This window comes from Phoca vitulina, unplaced genomic scaffold (assembly GCF_004348235.1).
Source record: "Phoca vitulina isolate PV1807 unplaced genomic scaffold, GSC_HSeal_1.0 scaffold16, whole genome shotgun sequence".
Classification (NCBI taxonomy): Eukaryota; Metazoa; Chordata; class Mammalia; order Carnivora; family Phocidae; genus Phoca; species Phoca vitulina.
The window spans coordinates 33,044,741-33,067,787 of record NW_022589719.1 but is presented as its reverse complement, the minus strand read 5'-3'; the positions used below and the strand labels follow the sequence as shown (position 1 = coordinate 33,067,787).

Here is a 23,047-nt window from a genome sequence, read left to right as displayed (position 1 = left end):
CCTGAAATGTGAACACTGCATTTTAACTCAGAGAAAAATGGAAGATTGGAGATAACTACCAATGAATCTCTTATAACATCTGTCTAAAATGGAGATCAACTCTTTCACATCCAGTTGTTAGGCAGAATTACTTACCCGTGTCCGATCTTCGATGTTGTATATTTTTAACTGCATGGGGATATTGAAGCTATGCAAAAAATTGCCTCCAAAGACTAATGTGTCTGTAGGAGTATACACAGCATGAATCCAGCCTAGAAGAAAGGGAGTGGAGGGCAGTGGCTTAAGCACATGTTATAATACGGCTCTCAGAGAACTAGTAAAAGACTCCTAGATCACACATTTTACTCTGATTCTGCCACTTAGTGGTTGGTCAAGTTATTTAATCTCTTGTAGCCTCAATATCCTCTATAAAACCAATATCCTCTGTAAAAATTAAACTTTATATGGTTGTTAGTAAGCATTAAATCAGAAAATGCATGTAAAGTGTTTAGCACACAGCACGTTTAACAAATGCTGCTTCTGTTTATGGTAGCACCTACTGTGAAGGCACAGGACAAGAGAGTTTACATGTATTTCCATTTACCCCTCACAAAAAAATGTGACAGAGATTTAAATATTTGACCATAGTATTAGCAGGTAAACACATAGAATTTTAATACACGTCTGTGACTCCAAAATCTGTGCTCTATTTATAACTAGTGACCTGATAAAAATATCACTAATTTCTACACTCCTTGCAGCCATCCCTTAGAATAGGTAGCTCTTATCTGGAGGTTAGATATCGCCTGCTGACCAAGTCTTATCCTTAAGAGATTCTGATTACCTAGAGCTAATGTGGGGCCCAAACACGTAAATCTGAAAAGCCACCACTAGCAATTTTTTTTTTTTTAAGATTTTATTTATTTGAGAGAGAGAACGCACAGCGCAAGAGAGAGAGCATGAGTAGGGAGGGGGAGAGGCAGGCTCCCCACTGAGCAGGACCCTGGGATCATGGCCTGAGCTGAAGGCAGACGCTTAACCAACTGAGCCACCCAGGCGCCCCTTTTAGTAGAAAATCAGTGCCTTTTTAAAAAATCCAAATTCTTGGGGCGCCTGGGTGGCTCAGTCATTGAGCGTCTGCCTTCGGCTTAGGTCATGATCCCAGAGTCCTGGGATCGAGCCCCACATCTGGCTCCTTGCTCGGCAGGAAGCCTGCTTCTCCCTCTCCCACTCCCTCTGCTTGGTGTTCCCTCTCTTGCTGTGTCTCTGTCAAATAAATAAATAAATAAAATCTTTAAAAAAAAAAAAATCCAAATTCTTAGCATCTGATACTCCATAATGACAGGAAAGGACACTATTGTTTTCTGCCCACCCAATCATACCCATTCTTGGTGGTAATCCATCAATTCCTTTTTCTTAAAGAAAAAGTGGCTGAACAACCCATTTTTTCCCATCTTGCTTACCTGAGGGAATGACGAAGGTATAGCCCTGCTTGAGCTCAATGCGCTGGCAATCTGACACCCGGTCACCCAGAAAGATGTCTCCCTGTTTCCCTGACAGCAGCCAATTCTCGTACAGCTCCAGGTTGTGGGCTGTAGGGGGGATGAGCCAGAAGACCTGTGAGTTAAAAAACTTCAGTCTGTTAACAGCCATTGACATGACCCAGTCGTCTCCCTCAACTGATAAACAGGTACAAAGTTAAGGCCAACAGGTAGAAGAGCAGCAAGCAATTCTCCCAGCTTATAGAACCTGACCATTTGGGAAATTCTAGAGGCCCTAAGGAAGTAGATCTTTTTTTGTCCTTCACTTGTTGAAATGGCATTAGAGCTTCCCAGGGGTTTGACTGTAGAGTCCATAACCCATCCAGGATTGAGAGAGAAGGGGGGCATTCAGTTTGTTACCTAGGAAGTCCCTTACTTGCCCCTAGCTGTCCGGCCTCTATAGTTCTAAGAAGTACAGTTAGGTATAATATCTTCAAGAGACAGGCCTAGGTCACTTTGTTCCAGGGTAGTAACCAAGATCAAAAGGACAAAACTTAAGATATCACTGAAATGGAACCAAAGTAAACAAAATGACTTTGGATTTGGAGGTACAGTTGTTCTAAATTAGAACCTCACATTTTAAAAGCATTGTCTGTTTTCATTCTAGTTCTACTTTTTCTCTCACAAAAGGGTAACAATAAGAGTATAATACTATAAACCTTTGACATTAATCCCAGATTTCTGTTCTCACATAGCATTCAGAAACAATCTGACAAGATGGAATATAGTTCTTTATGAATGAGAATAATCTTTCAAAATCTATTCATATCCTTAGAGGTCTTAAAGGCTTCCTTTGACCACATTTCAGATCAATGCCTTCATATAGGGAAAGGTGGTCTGGATTCTAATTTGCTGATATCATTGTGAATCTATACAAATTTTATGTTGCCTTCTATTACGTTATTACACTTCCATGTAGAGAAATTATCTTGTCTTCCTAAAACCACTTCCCTGCCTTCATGTGGTGAATTCTGTCCTGGGAATCTAAAAATAGGACTGTTGAGGTTTACTAAGTACTGTGCTAATATTGGTGTAATGATAGCAGACTAGATGAATACTAATTCCTACTGAAGTCTAGCCAAGAAGATCAACTTAATCTAGGATTCTCTCTAGAATAGGGGACAATTCCCTAATAGATTCATTTCCGGGGTATATTAAGCATGCATGAACTGAAGCAGAGTCATAAAACCAGCTTCAGATTCCAACCCCCATCATGACTATGACCGTACCTTTCCCCCTTGATGGATGTGATACCAAACAGAGGTACCACCAAAGTCCACATGGAAGTCAGTATAGCAGCCTCGAACACTCATTAGACAGTACCTGACCCAAAAAAAGCAGCAGCATTAGTGCACTGATTAAAAAAAGAGAGCCTGCTACCCCAATGCCACACTCTCCCCTTTTGCACCCCATTTTCCGCCTAATCAATTCCCAGTGAGAGGAATGCAATTTCAAGTCATCATAGTACCAGACAATACATTTTCTTTAAACTACATAATCATGGTTATGACACTACTATATACACCCTTCCCTTTGGAACTGTAAAGCCTACTGTTTAAAGAATTTATTTTTTTTAAAAGATTTTATTTATTTAAGAGAGAGAAAGAGAGAGAGAGCATGAGGGGGGGAGGGTCAGAGGGAGAAGCAGACTTCCCGCTGAGCAGGGAGCCCGATGCGGGACTCGATCCTGGGACTCCAGGGTCATGACCTGAGCTGAAGGCAGTCGCTTAACCCAATGAGCCACCCAGGAAGACAAGACAAGAACTCATCTTTTTGATCATTTAGGACACAGAGCAAGGCTCTGAAGGGAGGAACCAGTCCTTGCTATCACTTCGATTTCCCAATGCACCTGAAATGCAGGGAAAGCCACTTACTTCTGCACTTTGGGGTACTGCATCTCCAAGATGGCATTTGTTGATTCAGTCTGACTTTCCTTCAAATGCCTTGGCCACATGTTGTCTACCCAGTCAATGAAATCCACCTTTAAAGAGGAGGAAACATTTAGGATTCAATGGAAGGATTGGGATTAAAGAAAATTTTAAAGTCAGGAAAATAGAATTTCTCAAAATACACACTGAAAGACTACAATTTATTTATTTTATTTATTTGTTTTTATGTAGGCTCCACACCCAGTGTGGAGCCCAACACAGGGCTTAAACTCATAACCCTCAGATCAAGACCTGAACTGAGATCAAGAGTCAGACACTTAACCAACTGAGCCACCCAGGCACCCCTCAAAGACGATAATTTAATTATAAACAATCTGTTGGTGAATCACAGGGTCAGTAGGCAAACATTCTAGAAATAATTATTCAGTGAGAATAAAGACTAATGGTTCCATCAACATGACCATAAAGATAGCACTAATCAAAATGAAGTCATAACACAGTAGTATCTCTTCTGTGATAATCAGCTGTCTTTTTCTGATTCAATAAAAGGCACTGTCTGGAAGGTACCATAAACTTATCAAAAGATGTAACACTGTTAGAGCAGCTAAGATGTCAAAAATAAAAATAAAAATAAATTAAAAAAAAAAAAAGGAAGAAAAAGGAAAGAAATCCAATAGGGATTTGTAGCCTTGCACAACAATGTGCTGTAGAATCTACTAGGTTAGGAATCAGAACTTCCAGTTCTGTCATGTTTTCTCAGGATCACATGCAAGTCCCTGGAACTCATTTGTAAAAATGAGGATAATTAACTCAGAGTGATATTATGAGGATTACATGTAAATACATGCTAAAATTTTTTAAAAATAATGTTATCAGAATTTAGGAATTTAATTAATTAATTAATTAATTAATAAGATTTATTTATTTATTTGAGAGAGAGAAAGCATGAGAGCGAGCACACCAGATGTGGGGAGGGGCCAAGGGAGAGGGAAAAGTAGACTCCCCGCTGAGCAGGGGGCCCACTGTGGGACTCAGTGCAGGGCTGGATCCCATCATGACCTGAGCCAAAGGCAGACGCTTAACCAACTGAGCCACCCAGGTGCCCTGGAATCTATTTTTAAATAATACGTGTTGAAAGAAGAAGTGACAGCAGTATGAACTTATCTGCACTTTACAATGAATTGTAGCATGTCCTGTACCTTCAAATGTGTGTACCACCCCACCACTGACCTCCAAGAAACAGTCTCAGGTAGCTAAAATGTGAGCCAAACCACGAATCCAGTACAATATTGACATTGCAAATATCTAACTTAAGGCTATAAAACACATGTATCTGGTAAGCTTTACAACAAAATCTATATTTGATCATTTATTTCCCTTACAATACAGACCTGCACAAATGCATACAATCTGTGCATAATGATATGAGGCAGGCGTCTATGGAATACTCAGATTTCTGTGGGGGAGTGGGTACAAGGGATCACCAATGACATGAGAACTGAAGAGCAACTATGAAGGTTAACTTCCTGCTTTACTTTAAAGGATTTCTGTTCAGGAAGCCAACAGTTTTAACCAAGCATCCACTGGGCCTAGAACACTGAATGAACTCTAGCTTCCTTCTTTCCCTCAAACAAAATCTACTTTCTGTTCTCTTTCATGTTCTCTTCATCTCCCATCTCCTGGTATTCTCCTTTGGAAAGCCTTTGAAGAATAATGAAGATCTTACCTGCTCAAGACACTACAAGCTCTTATGTCTGGATGGGGGAAAGGAAAGGTTAGGAACACATGGGTATTTTTTTAATCAATTGTTCATTCAGAGAAAGCTGAATTTCTTTGGCCAGAATTTCCCACCTGCAGCAGTAAGTTACTCATTCTGGCCTCTCTTTAACTGGTATTATTAGGTATCGTCTGACTGCCAAGAGAATATTGTGTTAAGGTATTCATACTTTTTTCCTTAGGTTAATCTTTAGGCTCTGGATAGGCCTTTTGCTAAATGTCCTGATCTATGTGAGAGCAAGTCTCCAGTAGAGGTAATCACCAGTTCTACCTGTTCGGCATCAATACTAGGGCCAAATTGGTAAGAAGTCCAACACCTAGGAACTAATCTATTCATATGCTGTACACACACACACACACACACACACACACACACACACACAAACTTCATGGCCTTCCATGAACTAATTTCCCCACCACCAAACAAATTTGCACATTGTATATGTTGCTTTTCATCTACCTCTCAGGTACTGTTGGAATGACAGCAGAAAACGATCTCTCTCTTCTCACCAGATAATCCCGCTTTATGCTAACACCCCATAAAAGGCACTTAAAGGTTGCCCACCTTTCTCTCCCTGTACCTACTTTTACACACCTTCTGCCTGGAATTCTGGTCTTCGTTCTGCCTCCTTATTTCCTTCATGTCAAGCTTAGCCATCACTTCTTCCAAAGAGCTTCCTCTCCCTAATTCTCCTCCAGTTTATGTTAGGCGGGGTCCTTCCTATTGCCCTCACAATACTCTGTATTTATTCACTTTTGAGGCACTCACCATTATTGTGGTCTGCAGAAATGTCTATCCTCTGGTCTTTCTTCCCCGTGAGACTCTAAGCTCTTTGAGAATGAGAATGACCTTATTTTCCACAGGTCCTCTAGCAACTAGCATAGTGCTCAGCATGTGGCAGGCACTCAAACTAGTAATAAGCTAACTCTGAAAGTGTGAATGTCAGGGGGAACAAGAGATTATGTAGTTTATGTGAAAGATTATTACACGAATGAGATTTATTCAAACTCACTGAAATGTACACTTAAAACGAGTATACTTTATTGTATGTCAATTGTACCTCAATAAAGTTGGTTTTTGAAAAAGCATTATTGAGATATATTAGAAAAGACCTAGATAAATGGAAAGATACACTGTGGGGGGAAAAATACTCCAGTAAATAATAAATAATACCCCAGCAGAATAAGCATATTATTGCTTACATGGTAAGGTCATCAAAAGCTTTTCTGCTTTCAGGAGGGGACCTTGGTAATAGCTCACTCAATCTTTCCAGCTACGTTTTCGGTCCCTAAAAAATACTGGTGCATTGTTCTCTGCCCTCTAAAAAATTTTCTATTTTTGGGGCACCTGGGTGGCCAGTCATTAAGCATCTGCCGTCGACTCAGGTCATGATCCCAGGGTCCTGGGATCGAGCCCCGTGTCAGGCTCCCTGCTCGGCAGGAAGCCTGCTTCTCCCTCCCCCACTCTCCCTGCTTGTGTTCCCTCTCTCGCTGTGTCTCTCTCTGTCATATAAATAAATAAAATCTTAAAAAAAAAATTTTTTTTTTTTCTATTTTTGAGCCCTTCCATAGTTCTACTCCTCCATTTAATGGTCCATTATTTTTCTGCTATAAAATGATGTAGCATTTTTATCATTAAAAGGACAAAATGAATAAATCAAGAATGTTATAAAAAAAGGCTTTATGTGTAATGACACATTTCTAAATTTTAAGAATGGAAAGGTATGAATAAGTTTTATTTATTTATTTTTAAAAATTTTATTTATAAATCTGAGAGCGAGCGAGTGAGCGAGAGAGACAGAGAGAGAGAACCCATGCAAGCAGGGGTAGGAGCAGAGGGAGAGGAACAAGCACAGAGCCCCCACATGGGGCCCGATCCTACAACGTGAGATCACCATCAAGCCAAAACCTTAACCAAATGAGCCACCCAGGTGCCCTATAAGTTTTACTTTTACAGCTACAATCAGTTTATTTTTAAATTGAAATTCTAAAAATATGAACAGTGTTAATTTATAAATATTATAAACAATTTATAAATAATGTTACTGCGATTCTTACATTCCTCCCTTATTCTTTATTTATTTTAAACCACTGAATTGTACATTAAAAAAAATTTTTTTTTAAAGCAAGCTCTATGCTCAACGTGGGGCTTGAACTCATGACCCCGAGATCAAGAGTCGCATGTTCTACTTACTGAGCCTGCCAGGCGCCCTTTATTCTTTATTAAGTGGACCATATTTGACTAATAATAAGACTAAATTTTTTTTTTTTAAGATTAATTTATTTGAGAGAGGAGTATGTTGGGGGGAGAGGGAGAGACCATCTTTTAAGCAGATTCCACACACAGAGCCTAACAAGGGGCTTGATCTCACGACCCTGACATCCTGACCTGAGCCAAAACCAAGAGCCAGAAACTTAACCAACTTCGCCACCTAGGTACCCCTTACAAGGCTAAATTCTAACCACCTGTCTTCTTGTATTTCCACATGACCAAACAAATGATAAATATAAAAAGAATTTTTATCATTTTAGGGAGATAAAGTTTTCCTAATGAGAAATTCTGTATTTATTTTTCATTTATTCTATTTTCTTTTTTTGAGAAAGAGCGAGTGGGGAGGGGCAGGGAGGAGGAGAGAGAGAGAGAGAATCTTTTTTTTTTTTTTTTAAGATTTTATTTATTTATTGGAGAGAGAGGAAGAGAGGAAGTATGAGCAGGGGGAGAGGTAGAGGGAGAGGGAGAAGGCTCTCCGCTGAGCAGGGAGCCGGACGCTGGGATCATGGCCTGAGCCGAAGGCAGATGCTTCACCAACTGAGCCACCCAAGTGCCCCGGGAGAGAGAGAATCTTAAGCACGCTCCATGCTCAATGCAGAGCCCGATGCAGGGCTTGATCTCACAACCCTGATATCATGACCTGAGCTGAAATCAAGACTCAGATGCTTAACCAATAGAGCCACCTAAAATATTTTTTATTTTTTTAAATATGGGGCTGGACATGGAGCCCAATGTGGAGCCCAACATGGGGCTTGAACTCACAACCCTAAGGTCAAACTTGAGCTGAGATCAGGAGTAGGACACAAGGGACGCCTGGGTGGCTTGGCTGGTTAAGCATCTGCCTTCAACTCAGGTCATGATCTCAGGGTCCTGGGATTGAGCGCCCCATCGGGCTCTCTGCAGGGCGGGGAGTCTGCTTCTCCCTCTCCCTTTCTCAAATAAATAAATAAAAATCTTAAAAAAGGGGGCGCCTAGGTGGCTCAGTCGGTTAAGCATCTGCCTTTGGCTCAGGTCGTGATCCCAGGGTCCTGGGATCGAGCCCCACATCAGGCTCCCTGCTCTGCGGGAAGCCTGCTTCTCCCTCTCCCACTCCCCCTGCTTGTGTTCCCTCTCTCGCTGTGTCTCTGTCAAATAAGTAAATAAAATCTTAAAAAAAAAAAAATCTTTAAAAATGAGTAGGACACTTAAGTGACTGAGCCCCCAGGCACCCCAAGAAATTCTGTACTTAGTTGTAGCATCTCCAGTAACAAGAAGCAGTGACAAAAAATTATATACTGTCTCTTCAGATAATAGTGAAATACTGAGAACAGTTTCCTGTTGGTCTGCACATTTCAATGTCTTCGTGGTAATAACAATGTCACTTACTAGTAAGCTGATTATAGGTGTGTACATATAAAAGCAATTATCATATTTTAACTCTGAAAGTCAAAAGGTATAATTAGGATAATTTAAATGAAAATAGAATAAAACACTGAGATCTTGACTTTATTTTTTATTATTATTTTTAAAGATTTTACTTATTTATTTGAGAGAGACAGAGGAAAAGGAGCAGTGGGGAGGGGCAGAGGGAGAGGGAGAAGCAGATTCCCCGCTGAGCAGGGAGCCCAAAGTGGGGCTTGATCCTAAGACCCTGAGATCATGACCTGAGCTGAAGGCAAACTACCAACCGACTGAGCCACCCAGGCACCCAAGATCTTGACTTTAAAAGAAATGATAAGGGGCGCCTGGGTGGCTCAGTTGTTAAGCATCTGCCTTCGGCTCGGGTCATGATCCCAGGGTCCTGGGATTGAGCCCTACATCGGGCTCCCTGCTCCGCGGGAAGCCTGCTTCTCCCTCTCCCATTCCCCCTGCTTGTGTTCCCTCTCTCACTGTGTCTCTCTCTGTGTCAAATAAATAAAATCTTAAAAAAAAAAAAAAAAAAGAAATGATTAAAATATTGCTAGTTCTGCTATTGTAGGTGAAATATGTAACTCAAGTGAGTTCTGAGATAGGAATTAAATGAATAAAAATGGTCCAAAAATGACTAGGTATATTTCAAAAGTGAAAGAGGTGTTTCAACATTCTGTAGACAGTCACTACTTTGCAAAGAGATGAGCTAAATCAGTATCTACCTTCAGGAGAGCTAAGGATCAAAAACAAACAACTTTCCCTTAGGATGGCTTGTCAGTTTATTGATACTAGTCATCCACTGGAATCTGCTCCAGAAACCATCTCATAAAAAGGATCACTTGTCTCTAAACTAGTTTCCCCTCAAGCTTTTCAGCAATTGTAAACCCACAAGATAAAAATTAGGCAACTTCCTACTGACAGTTCTTTTAAGAATAAATTTTTTTTTAAAGATTTTATTTATTTATTTGACAGAGAGAGAGATAGCGGAGAGGGAACACAAGCAGGGGGAGTGGGAGAGGGAGAAGCAGGCTTCCCGCTGAGCAGGGAGCGCGATGCAGGACTCGATCCCAGGACCCTGGGATCATGACCTGAGCCGAAGGCAGATGCTTAATGACTGAGCCACCCAGGCGCCCCCAAGAATGCCAAATCTTTTTTTAAAGATTTCATTTATTTGGGGGCGCCTGGGTGGCTCAGTCGTTAAGCGTCTGCTTCAGCTCGGGTCATGATCCCAGGGTCCTGGGATCGAGCCCCACATCGGGCTCCCTGCTCTGCGGGAAGCCTGCTTCTCCCTCTCCCACTCCCCCTGCTTGTGTTCCCTCTCTCGCTGTGTCTCTGTCAAATAAATAAAATCTTAAAAAAAAAAAAAAGATTTTATTTATTTGACTGAGAGAGCACAAGTAGGCAGAGTGGCAGGCAGAGGGAGAGGGAGAAGCAGACTCCCCGCTGAGCAGGGAGCCCGATGCGGGACTTGATCCCAGGACCCCGGGGATCATGACCTGAGCCGAAGGCAGACGCTTAATGACTGAGCCACCCAGGCGCCCCCCCAAGAATGAATTTTAAGACACTTCTCCATTACATTCAAAGACCAATGTTATTCTCAAATTAGGTTACTGGTGATCAGAATTAAATGGCCCCTCCCTATATAAAATTAAGCGATTTTTAAAAATGATGAATTTTCTTTTTTTTTTTTTTTTTAAAGATTTTATTTATTTATTTGAGAGAGAGAATGAGAGAGAGAGAGAGCACATGAGAGGGGGGAGGGTCAGAGGGAGAAGCAGACTCCCCGCTGAGGAGGGAGCCCGATGCGGGACTCGATCCTGGGACTCCAGGATCATGACCTGAGCCGAAGGCAGTCGCTTAACCAACTGAGCCACCCAGGCGCCCAAAAATGATGAATTTTCTAAAAATGAAGGTTATTATCAAATTGTCTTGTTCATCAATTTCATCTTGGTATGTATAAAAAGTTGTAAATTCTCCCATTATATGAACAACCCTCTTGGTGACAATGATAATGTGGAAAAAATGCGGAGACTAACCGTGGAGGGCCTCTGCACCATGTTCTCCAGCCTGGTGTGGCTGAACTCTAGACTGATGACATTATAGAGTTTTTCTCGCTCCTCCTCTGGGGTCTCATAGTAGCGTGTCCACTGAGCCATGGTCATTTCAATGCCTTTCTGTGTGTTCACATCCATGACATCCACCATGCGACGGCTCCCTGCCATGAAAGATGTGTATCAATCATCTCTTCTGAGCCACTATTATCCTTAAATATATTAAGAATATAAAATACAAGTGGAAGGAAACAAGCTGTCCTTTATTTAGAATATTCAGGAATAAACAGAGAGTTGTCACTCAAGAGGATAATCAACAGAAAATCAAACCACGGAGAATGGGAAAGACAACAGGTAATATTAAAGGCAATTCCCTATGGCATATTTCTGTATGGTCAGGCAATGAATCTTATATTCAATATCTCACTCAATCCCATCAATTCTAAATGTTAAGTACTAAAATCTCCATTTCACAGATGAGAAAATAGGTATTAGGTAACTTGCAGGACAAAAATCCTAGAACTCAAAAATCCTGGACCAACTCTAGAGTCAATGCTCTTATCCACCGAGCTACACTGTTTTAAAGTAGTTTTGAGGACCTAGATCCTTCCCACAATTTGAATAAAGGATCCACTATACAGTGATACATTCTTTTGTTTAAAAGGGTTATTTCCCAGACCTGTTAAGCATTTCTTTCTTTCTTTTTTTTTTTTTTTAAGATTTTATTTCTTTGACAGAGAGAGATATAGTTGAGAGGGAACACAATAGGGGAGTGGGAGAGGGAGAAGTAGGCCTCCTGCTGAGCAGGGAGCCCGATGCGGGGCTCGATCCCAAGACCCTGGGATCATGACCTGAGCCGAAGGCAGACGTTTAATGACTGAGCCACCCAGGCGCCCCTGTTAAGCATTTCTAATATAAACCCCTTTTCATTCATTTAACAAATATTTGCTGAATGATAAAGACACCACGATGGACATAAAGATCTATATCAGATTCTCAACCAACTGTAACAACTACAACAAAAGGCAGAATGTGTAAAATAGCATGGGGGGAAAAACAACAGCTTTAAAGTCAAAGATACCTAAATTTAAATCTCAGCTCTCATAATAGTTGGGAAAGTTAAACTTCTCCAAACCTTAGTATCTTCTATAACTTGGGAATAATATCACCTTGTAGGCTGCTGTGTGGATTTAGTCAATGAAATAAAATGTTTAACACAAAGTAGGTGTCAATTAAACAGTTGTAAAAATAAAAGGAAAATATCTTTTTTTTTTTTTTTTAAATAACATTGGACTGACCAGAGAAACCTTTTAGGAAAATGGGAGGAAGAAGAGCCATTTAAGTTGGGCCTTAGAATAAACAGAAGCTAAATAAGAAAGATTCAACAGAGAACTGCAAGCAGAGGCAGCAGTTTAAGAGAAGATATGGAGAGGCAGGACAGCTAAAATAGTTAAGATAATAGTGGCCAAGAAAGGGAGAGAGAGAATAAAAAGCTGCTGGTAGAATATTAAGAAGACTGTTCAATTTGTAAGAAACTAACAAACACCTACTATATGCCTGGCCTTCATGGATATAACAAGTAGTATTAAGACCTGGTCCCCTGCCTCCAAGAAGTTTATAGGCTAGTCACAGATAAGAGATAATAGAAAGACAAGAATATGGCCACAATAAAGTAGATGTGGCAGAATACAATAAAATACAACTGATAATATAAGGCAATGAACCACACCTACCCTTCATATTTTGGAAGAAAATGTGAATGCCTAAATCAAAATTGCCTTGAAATACCATTTTATACCCACCATGACGGCCAAAAGTCAAAGAAAAAAAAAAAGAAAGAGGAAATAACAAGTGCTGGCAAGGGAAATCAAGGCTTTGCTGGTGACAGTGTACAGTGGTGCAGCTGCTATGGAAAACAGGGTGGTGGTTCTTCAAGAAGTTAAAAAGAGAATGACCATATGACCCAGTGATTTCCACTTGTAGGTATGTATCTAAGGAGAAAAATCAGATGTTCAAACAAGAACTTGGACATGAATGTTCATAGCAGCTCTAGTCACAACAAAGGATGGAAACAACCCAAATGTCCATTAATAAATGAATGGATTAACAAAATGTGGTTTACCCACACGGTAGAATATTATTCAACATGAAAAAGGAATCAAGTGCTGTTACATGCTGGAACGTAATATAATACATATATAACAGACACAAAAAGCTACATATTTTGTGATTCCATTTATATGAAATATCCACAACAGGCAAATCCATAGACAAAATACACTAGTGGTTGCCAGGATGTGCATAGGAGGGAATGGGGAGTGACTACTTAGTAGATATTTCCATTTCAGGTGATGAAAAAGTTCTGGAACTAGATACTGGTGATAGCTGCTCGTTGTGAATATACTTAATGCCACTGAACTGTACACTTTAAAACTATGATAATGGTAAATTTTATGTTATTTGTATTTTACCACAATTAAAAAAAAGTAAGTAAATACTTTCCTTCAAGAATGCATATCAAAGCAAAAGCAATTCCATTCTGCCAATGGTACCAGAGCACCTAAGACTCTGTATGTACCAGAGCACTTAGATAAAATAATGAATCATAATAATAGCTAACATTTACCGAGCATGTACTATGTGTCAGACACTATTCTGAACACTTCATATTTAAGTAACTTGTCCAAGGTTACACAGTTAGTAATTAGTAGAGTTGAAATCTGAAACCAGGCAGTTTTGAGTCTATACTCTCAACCAATATATCCCATCACCGAAAGTTTACATGACAGACTGGCTTTCTTCTTTATGGGACATGAACTGACACTGGAAATGTAGCATTTACTTGAGATAGAAAAGAAGACTGGATTAGCCAAAGTACATGTAGTGATAATGGATTATTGCAATCACCAATATTTTGTTCACTACATTTTGACAATCATTAGTTATCCAAGAAAAAAAAACCTGGACTTCAAACAATTTGGATGGATATAAAGTTAGGCATCAGCTGAAATTTATGCTAAGTCTATTAGGTTAGATATAATCACCGCTCTATTTTAAAGATTTATTTATTGCAAAGAGAAAGAATGCACGCAAGTGAGCAGGGGGAGGGGCAAAGGGAGAGAATCCTTCAAGCAGACTCCCCACTGAGCATGGAGCCTAATGCGGGCTCCATCTCACAATCCATGAGATCATGACCTGAGCTGAATCCAAGAGTAAGACATTTAACTAACTGAGCCAGCCACCCAGGTGCCCCAGTGCTGTATTTTAAATCATGGCAAAGATATCTATCACCACCCAAAGATCTATTTGTAAAATATAAGGTTATTAAGGGGTTCCAAAGATCATTATTAGCAGTGTACATATTACTGAAGAAATAGGAAAGTGGGAAGGAAGTGGGAAAAAATCCAAAAGGAGACTAGTGATTGAATAAGTGACTGAATAAGTCCTCATACGTGTATAGCTCAGAAATTTGGATACCATAAGTCTATGATGGAATCCAGAGTATTTTTAACAAGTACCACAGATGATTCTGATGCAGTGCATTTGCAGATCACAAACCATAAGAATGCCTGACCAACAGAGAAAAGCTATGGTGGTCCATTAACTTATTACTGTCCTGGAGGTCTGTGAGGAAAAGAAGTCCAATGATAGACTTTAAGTACTCAAGAAGATTTTCTGAGGTCCCCTGAGAGAGCCCCTGCTTTGTGAAGAGTGGGAAAGCATTTTAATTACTCAATAGATTTACTGAGTACCTACTATACTCCAGAGATTGTGCTAGATATTAGAAAATACACAGTGACAGGCAGATAGCTGAAATATAACAAAGAAATAGTGAGGGAGTGAAAAATACAGGGAATTAGAGAACTTTCCTCTACCTGGGCTATCTGTAACTTTCACCTCTTGGATAAACAAGTTATCCAGCTATCTAGAAAGGGCCCTCAAGTGGCTAAGAGACAGTACTGCAATACCTAATTTCCAAAGCAAGAGGTTGCACTGGAACTTCAACATAGAGGACAAAACTTTAGTTGTAATGTTGGGAGGAAAGCATCAGAAAAACCTCCTTTGTTTCATGACCTGATGGAAACATTTCCAAAAGGTTTTAATCCATACTGCTCTAATGTGTATAGGAGACTGACCATGTCTGAATTCCTAAGGATCCTGGTGGGTCTCAGGGCTACACTGAACACCAAATGGTCTGCAGAAAATTGACCTGAATCTCTACTGACACCAGGAAGTTTTTTTCTTTAATTAGATCGATCCAATTTGCTTTCTTTTCCTAAATTTTGAAATATAAATCAGATGAAAGACAAGTTAACCAGTCACTGACAAAGAGAAATTTTAATCTATCTATTTCTCAGCTTACACAGATTGATTGATTTTAAGAAATCTCTCTACCCAACATGGGGCTTGAAACCTACAACCCCCAGATCAAGAGTTCCATGCTTCAGCTTAAAAAGTTTTAAACGTTGACCAAGTTACCAAATGTAGCATTGGTGAAAATTTCCAGGACATTTCTGTACTGCTTTTAGAGAACAGAAGAGAATCACAGATATGAATGAAGTTTCATTCTTGGTTCAGAGATATAAAATGTCCTCGAACAGGCTCTTCATAGAGAGAAGGAGGGACACAGTGATAAAACAGTAGGTAGGAAAGAAGTAGAGTTCTATGCCTACGCCTAATGAGTACTAAATGAAGCAACTCTGTAACTCCCTTTGAGAAAATTCTCAGTTGCTAATAGTAGTTTCTACCAAAAAACTACTTCAAGTAGTATACTTCAATCAAATAATGTACTTGCATGTTCCTAAGCCTTAAATCTCAGTCAGAAATTTAGAACTCAGTCCCAAGTCTTAAATCTTTGCCTAAAAGACACAAAGCCCACAAAGCTTAATACTTACCCACACACATTTTGACATCATTCACAGTGAAGTCTGGATCTGGCATCCTACGAAACAAACACCAGTAAGTATAAATGGGAAGCACACCTTCTCTAGTCAGTGTGAGTTTTTTCTTAGAGTACTAAAAACTCCTAAGTTGTTTTTTTTTTTTAAGATTTTATTTATTTATTTGACAGAGAGAAAGAGACAGTGAGGGAGAGAACACAAGCAGGGGGAGCGGGAGAGGGAGAAGCAGGCTTCCCGCGGAGCAGGGAGCCCGATGTGGGGCTCGATCCCAGGACCCTGAGATCATGACCTGAACCGAAGGCAGACGCCCAACGACTGAGCCACCCAGGCGCCCCAAAAAAACTCCTAAGTTGAGACACATAAATCTTACATTTAGGTTTAACAATATATGTTAAATATATATAAAACAATATATTTTAAATATAAATATAAATATATGAAAGAACATCTCAGGGTAATAGATTTTAAGATATTTCTTTTTAGCTCACCGTATTTTCTCATTTAACTATAACAACCATGAAATGTTTTTGTAACAAAAAAGAAAAATACATGCTTTTAAAATCTAAATGGGGATTATTTTCAATTATCTACTGCTTTGGGTTATCAATACTGCATTGTCTATAGCCCTGGTGTAACATGGTCATTTCACAACCATATCCAATCAGGCCAAGGATACTTACTTTATTCCAAGTCCATCAGAATTCTTGAAAATCAGAGGGTCTCTTAAGCCACCCCGCTGGATATACTCTACATTAAAATCTGTCACCATAGGAAAACATAATAAATTATTAGAAAGGCAAGAAGTATAGTTGGAAAAAGATGAAAGGACCATAAAAAAAGATCCTAAGTAATAAGGTGGAGATAGTGTTTGCTGTCTCTGTGTATATAGTTTTGCTCTGTTAGACAATATATGTTTGTTATTAAGAAGCATCGCTTAGGATACAGGAAAAGCACACTGAGAGGCAAGGTTCAAGGGGTTTGCTAAGTCTGTATTTACACAGTAAATTCAGAATTTAACCAACTGCGGGGGTAGTACTATAACTGAGTCATCTTCTAAATCCTAAACAGAAATAATCATCACCTTGTCTCTTAATAGCCAAAAAATTTAATTCTGTCCACTACCATACATACCATAACATCCTTGTCAGTTTGCCAAGGAGCAGAAAAGCTGCATGGTGCATATGGAATCCCACCTCTGTTTTGTTTGGGGGGAGGGGGTGCATGCATAAATGAATTTTTACTGTACTATTTTTAATTAAACCCAAAACAAGGGATGGGAGGAGAAGGGAAAGGCCTTCAGGGAAAAACTCCAACAATGCTCCTGGCCCTAATAAATGCTTGTTTCTTCTCATATAGCAGGGAATGACTCACAGGGTGGGAGGATTAGGGGAGGGTGGGGTGTGTGTGTATGTGTGTGTGTGTGAATGGCATTGTGTCAAAAGAGAAAATAAACAGCATCACAACATCAACAGGCAATATTTAGCTGCAGAGATGCTGAGCCCACAGTTCCCAGAATCTACAACTTCCTACATCAAGGGACTATAGGTCCCTTGAACCAAAAGGATACTGACCTTTTCCCTCCATAAAAGTAACAAAATTTGCATTATATTTGTTGGTGTGGAGCTTCTCTTCCAAGTCAAAAGTTCTTTTCCCTTCAATTTCATCATCTGAAATGCCATCATCTTCATAGCGTCGTCGCATGGTACCACGCTGAGGAGAGAGGGACATAAAGATCAAATCATGTACTTTTTCATGCCTATCTAAAAGAGCTCATAAACACATGCACACTTCAATTTCACATACTTTCAACTTCAGTTGTTATGTCAAACATCAATCTTCCTTGCCTTATACATCTTTCTCTCAACTAAAGGTCAGCTAATGTCCTCCGAATGTTCAGAGTGTAACAAAATTTTGATGAGTCACTGGTTCCCTACTTGTGAATTTTACCTCTACTACCTCTTTGAGCCTAGAGATATAAATTTACAATAGAAATATAACCAAATAAGGTCCACTAAAGATTGGGGACCAACTGTCTTTATAGACATTTCAGGTCAGGATACAAAATATAGTGTTTTCATAGGGGAAAGAACTGTATCTATATTAGTTGTTTTGTTTTTTTTTTTAAGGTTTTATTTATTTGTTTGAGAGAGAGAGCGCGAGAGAGAACACAAGCCGGGGGGTAGAGACAAAGGGAGAAGCAGGCTCCCTGCTGAGGAGGGAGCCCAATGCGGGGCTCAATCCCAGGACCCTGAGCTGAAGGCAGACACTTAACCGACTGAGCCACCCAGGTGCCCCTCTACAATAGTTCTCTAAAACAATCTTTAGGAACAGACTAAAACATTTGAATTAATGAAGCAAAAACTCCTTTACATCAGACAAAAGAGAGTTAACCTAGATAATAGGATTCCAAATAGCAAACCATCAATATTTAGCTTTAAGGATATCTCCCTAAAGAAAATATACGGGGGGGGGGGGGGGCCCCGGGGTGGCTCAGTTGTTAAGTGTCTGCCTTCGGCTCAGGTCATGATCCCAGGGTCCTGGGATCGAGCCCCACATAGGGCTCCCTGCCTGGTGGGAAGCCTGCTTCTCCCTCTCCCACTCCCCCTGCTTGTGTTTCCTCTCTCGCTGTGTCTCTCTCTGTCAAAGAAATAAATAAAAATCTTTTAAAAAATAATAAAAGAAAATAAAGAAAATATACAGGGGTGCTGGGCTGGTCAGTCAGAAGAGCATGCGAATCAGGATGCCTGGGTGGCTCATCGGTTAAGCATCTGACTTCGGCTTGGGTCATGATCCCAGGGTCCGGGGATCGTGTCCCGCATCGGACTCCTTGCTCAGCGGGGAGCCTGCTTCTCCCTCTGCCTGCAACTCTTCTCTCTTTCTGACAAATAAATAAATAAAATCTTCAAAAAAAAAAAAAAAAAAGAGCTTGGGATTCTTGATCTCAGGGTCCTGAGTTCGAGCCCAGGTTGGGTGTAAAGATTTCTTAAATAAAACTTAAAAAAAAAAAAAGAAAGAAAGAAAATATATAAATGGCCAATGAACACATGAAAAGATATTCAATATCATCAGTCATTGGGGAAATGAAAATTAAAACCACAAGGAGACACCACTTCACACACACTAGGATGGCTATTATCAAAAGGTGGACAATAGGGGTGGCGCCTGGGTGGCTCAGGAGGTTAAGTGTCTGCCTTCAGCTCAGGTCATGAACCCCGAGTCCAGGGAAGGAGCCCAGCCTCGGGCTCCCTGCTCAGCAGGGAGTTTGCTTCTCCCTCTCCCTTTGCCCTTCCCCCTACTCGTGCTCTATCTTGCTCACTCTCTCAGATAAATAAATCTTTAAAAAAATTTTTTAAATTTTAAAAAATGTGAACAATAACAAGTGATGGTGAGAATGTAGAGAAACTAGAAGCCTTGTACACTGCTGGTGGGAATGTAAAATGGTGCAGCCACTCTGAAAAACAGCTTAGCAGTTCCTCAAAAAATTAAACATAGAGTTACCTTATGACTAGCAATTCTACTCCTAGGTACATTTCTAAAAGAATTTAAAACCTATGTCCACACAAAAACGTGTACACAGATGTTCATAGCAGCATTAACCCAAATGTCAACTGATGGATGAACAGATTAAAAAATGTAGTATATTTACACAGTGGAGTATTATTTGGCCATAAAAAGGAATGAAATACTGGTATGTAGCTACAACATGGAAGGATCTTGGAAACATTATGCTAAGTGAAAGAAGCCAAATGCAACAGACCAGGTATCATAGATGATGTAATTTTATTTACATGAAATGTCCAGAATAGGCAAATCCATAGAGACAGAAAGTAGATTAGTAGTTGCCAGGGGCTGGGGAAAGGAATAGGAAGTGACTGTTAATGGTTTGGGTTTCTTTCAGGAGCCATGAAAATATTCTGGAATTAGAGAATGGTGATATTTGTACAACTCTGCGAATATACTAAAAACCCAATTAATTACATACATTTAAACAGGTGAGTTTTACAGTATATGAATATTTCACAAGCTATTATTCTTTAAAAAAAGATAACATGATGCTTCTGCTACAAATTTACCTTCTAGTATATTTACTTTAGCCAGTGCCAAATTTTGCTGAAATTTCTTGAATACACACACACAGGACAATCATCTGTGGGTGTGATAGAGGCAAGGGTAAATACAGTAACCCTACCCTAGGATGTGCTAAGAACAACCAAACCTGGAATTTAAAGTTAGATATTGGGGAAAGGTCTTTTGGGGAGTGGGGGTCAGGGAAGGGGCAGAAATGAGTAATAAGAAATAAAAATTAAAGCAAATAAAAATGACTATTACACAGCAGAGGAGAGCCAGATTTAACATACCAGGGTACGTCTGGGTTGAAACACTGAGGGATACCTGATAGCTTTTCCATTATTTGGCAAAAACTCATTAACACTCTTACCTAGCATCTTTGCTGTCCAAAGTCCCAGCTCAAAGGCCAAAAGAAGACCTAATTTTGGGAGGCGTTTCACTTATTTCAATAATGCCATCACTGCTCAAAATATTTTTAGATACATTTATGGGGGGGTATTTTCACTGACAATTTCTAACACGAGTTTGTTTCTTAACAAGCTTTAATTCACTTTATTTTTCTTGTATGAAACTATGTGGTGGCCACAGATGGAGCCTGAATCCTCTGCATGGAGACTCTGGTGTGGGTTTTTACAAGATGGTCAGTACATTCCTAATAGGGAGACTTGGGTGAACACAGTCTCTTTCCAGAGGTCAGGGGTGAAGTAGCTGTAGGTCTTAGAAATGGCGTCAAAAAAATCGGAGGGGGAGAAGAACCATGAGAGACGATGGACTCTGAAAAACAAACTGAGGGTTCTAGAGGGGAGGGGGGTGGGAGGATGGGTTAGCCTGGTGATGGGTATTGAGGAGGGCACGTTCTGCATGGAGCACTGGGTGTTATGCACAAACAATGAATCATGGAACACTATATCTAAAACTAATGATGTAATGTATGGGGATTAACATAACAATAAAAAAATTAAAAAAAAAAAAAAAGAAATGGCGTCAAAAGCGGCCTTAGCAACGTTGCCCACGGCGGGCAGAACAGCCCCTGGGCTGAGGTATAGCAGTCATCAATACCAGCCACCATCAGTAGCTTCAGGGGCACAGTGGCTGAATGAATTTGTTTTTTGTAAAAGACATCATCGGATGGCTCAGTCAGTTAAGCGTCTGCCTCCGGCTCAGGTCATGATCTCAGGGTCCTGGGATTGAGCCCCACATCAGGCTCCCCTCTCAGCATGGAGTCTGTTTCTCCCTTTCCCTCTGCCCCTCCCCATCATTTGTGCTCTCTTTCAAATAAACAAAATCTTAAAAAAAAAAAGAAAGATATCCTCAGTTCCCCTCCTTAACACACTTCATTTATGCGTCTTTGAAGAGAACTCCAAAAGATGAATTTCAAGTATCATAGAGCAAGGACAATACCATCAAAATAAATGTAGATGTCCCCTCCTCTCATTTGTGCAGTAACTTCTAATACACTTGTCAAAAAAAATCCCAGGCATGTTTTTTTTTTTTTAAGATTTTATTTATTTATTTGACAGACAGAAAGAGATTGAGCAGGGGGAGCGGCAGGCAGAGGGAGAGGGAGAAGCAGGCTCCCCGCTGAGCAGGGAGCCCGATATGGGGCTCAATCCCAGGACCCTGAGATCATGACCTGAGCTGAAGGCAGACGCTTAACCAACTGAGCCACCCAGGCACCCCCCCCAGTCATGTTTTCAAACTTCAACCTTTCCTAGGTCTGCCATTACTGATTCTTCTTCAGTAAGGAGGACATAATCACCCTGATTATCCCAACATTTCTAACATGGTAGCCAGAAGTTCCCCCATCCTTCCTTCCTTTTCCTCCTCCTATATTCAAGAAGATTTCTTCTTCCATTTACATTTTCAATATAGAGAGTATAAGGATATGTGGAAGGCTCTTGCTCCAGCCAAGCCACTTAAAGACAACAGAAAAATGAATCTGGATTGTTTTCTTTTTGATTGTTGCAATTGGTATATCAGCAATAATGTGAAAATTATTTGTATCAGTTTTTAAATTTTTTTTTTTTTAGATTTAATTTATTTATCTGTCAGAGAGCGTGCACAAGCAGACGGAGCGGCAGGTAGAAGGAGAAGTAGGCTCCCTGCTGAGCGGGGAGCCCGATGTGGGGCTCGATCCCAGGACTCTGGGATCATGACCAGAGCCAAAGGCAGACGCTTAACCAACTGAGCCACCCAGGCGCCCCGTATCAGTTCTAATACCGTCAAGAATGTTTGTTGTTTTTTTGTCTATCCCCCTCTTAACGTAAATTCGGGTGAAAGTAAACAAACATCTATAGCAAGTCTCTAAGTGCCTTTTTTTTTTTTTTTTTTTTTTTTAAAAGATTTTTTTTATTTATTTGAGAGAGAGAGCACATGAGAGGAGGGAGGGTCAGAGGGAGGAGCAGACTCCCTGCAGAGCAGGGAGCCCGATGCGGGACTCGATCCCGGGACTCCAGGATCATGACCTGAGCCGAAGGCAGTCGCTCAACCAACCAAGCCACCCAGGCGCCCCTCTAAGTGCTTTAAAAATATATTCAATCCTGGGGCGCCTGGGTGGCTCAGTTGGTTAAGCGACTGCCTTCGGCTCAGGTCATGATCCTGGAGTCCCGGGATCGAGTCCCGCATCGGGCTACTTGTTCAGCAGGGAAGTCTGCTTCTCCCTCTCCCGCTCCCCCCTCTTGTGCTCTCTCTCTCTCTCTCACTCTCTCTCTCAAATAAATAAATAAAATCTTTAAAATAAATAAATAAATAAATAAATAAATAAATAAATAAATAAATAAATGTATGTCTGACCCTCGGTTTCAGCTCAGGTCATGATCTCAGGGTCCTGGGATTGAGCCCTGAGTCGGGCTACCTTTCAGCAGGGAGTATTCTTGAGGATTCTCTCCCTCTCCCTCTGCCCCCCGTCCCCCCTCTAAACAAATAAATAAATCTTTAAAAAAAAGCACAAAAACATTTTCAATCTTTGCAATAAGCTTGGAAATCAGTAGGCAGTAACACAATCTGCTATAGGTAAAACCCAAAAGACAAGGCCACTTTAAATACTAAGGAAAGCAGCCACCAATCTCCTCTAGCCCATCAACATTATCAAATAATTCAAAATGGTTTACCAGCGTGCTGTGCTTCTTTATTCTAGGTGATTTCCATACAGGCAATTTTAGGCAGCCCAAAGGAAGTTATT

General features: G+C 40.3%; 1 protein-coding gene across 3 annotated transcripts in view; it reads right to left on the bottom strand.

Moving 5' to 3' along the window:
• KDM2A (lysine demethylase 2A) overlaps nt 1-23,047 on the bottom strand; it is a 110,827-nt gene that overhangs the window by 29,124 nt on the left and 58,656 nt on the right. For all 3 annotated transcript variants that reach the window (XM_032414491.1, XM_032414490.1, XM_032414489.1), the window contains 8 exons: nt 17,370-17,508; nt 16,479-16,557; nt 15,793-15,839; nt 10,883-11,061; nt 3,395-3,501; nt 2,750-2,843; nt 1,443-1,596; nt 136-251 (listed from right to left, as the gene is read on the bottom strand). In XM_032414491.1, the coding sequence (XP_032270382.1) occupies nt 136-251; nt 1,443-1,596; nt 2,750-2,843; nt 3,395-3,501; nt 10,883-11,061; nt 15,793-15,839; nt 16,479-16,557; nt 17,370-17,499 (906 nt within the window). In that variant the 5' untranslated portion in view covers nt 17,500-17,508. The remainder of the gene's footprint in view (nt 1-135; nt 252-1,442; nt 1,597-2,749; nt 2,844-3,394; nt 3,502-10,882; nt 11,062-15,792; nt 15,840-16,478; nt 16,558-17,369; nt 17,509-23,047) is intronic.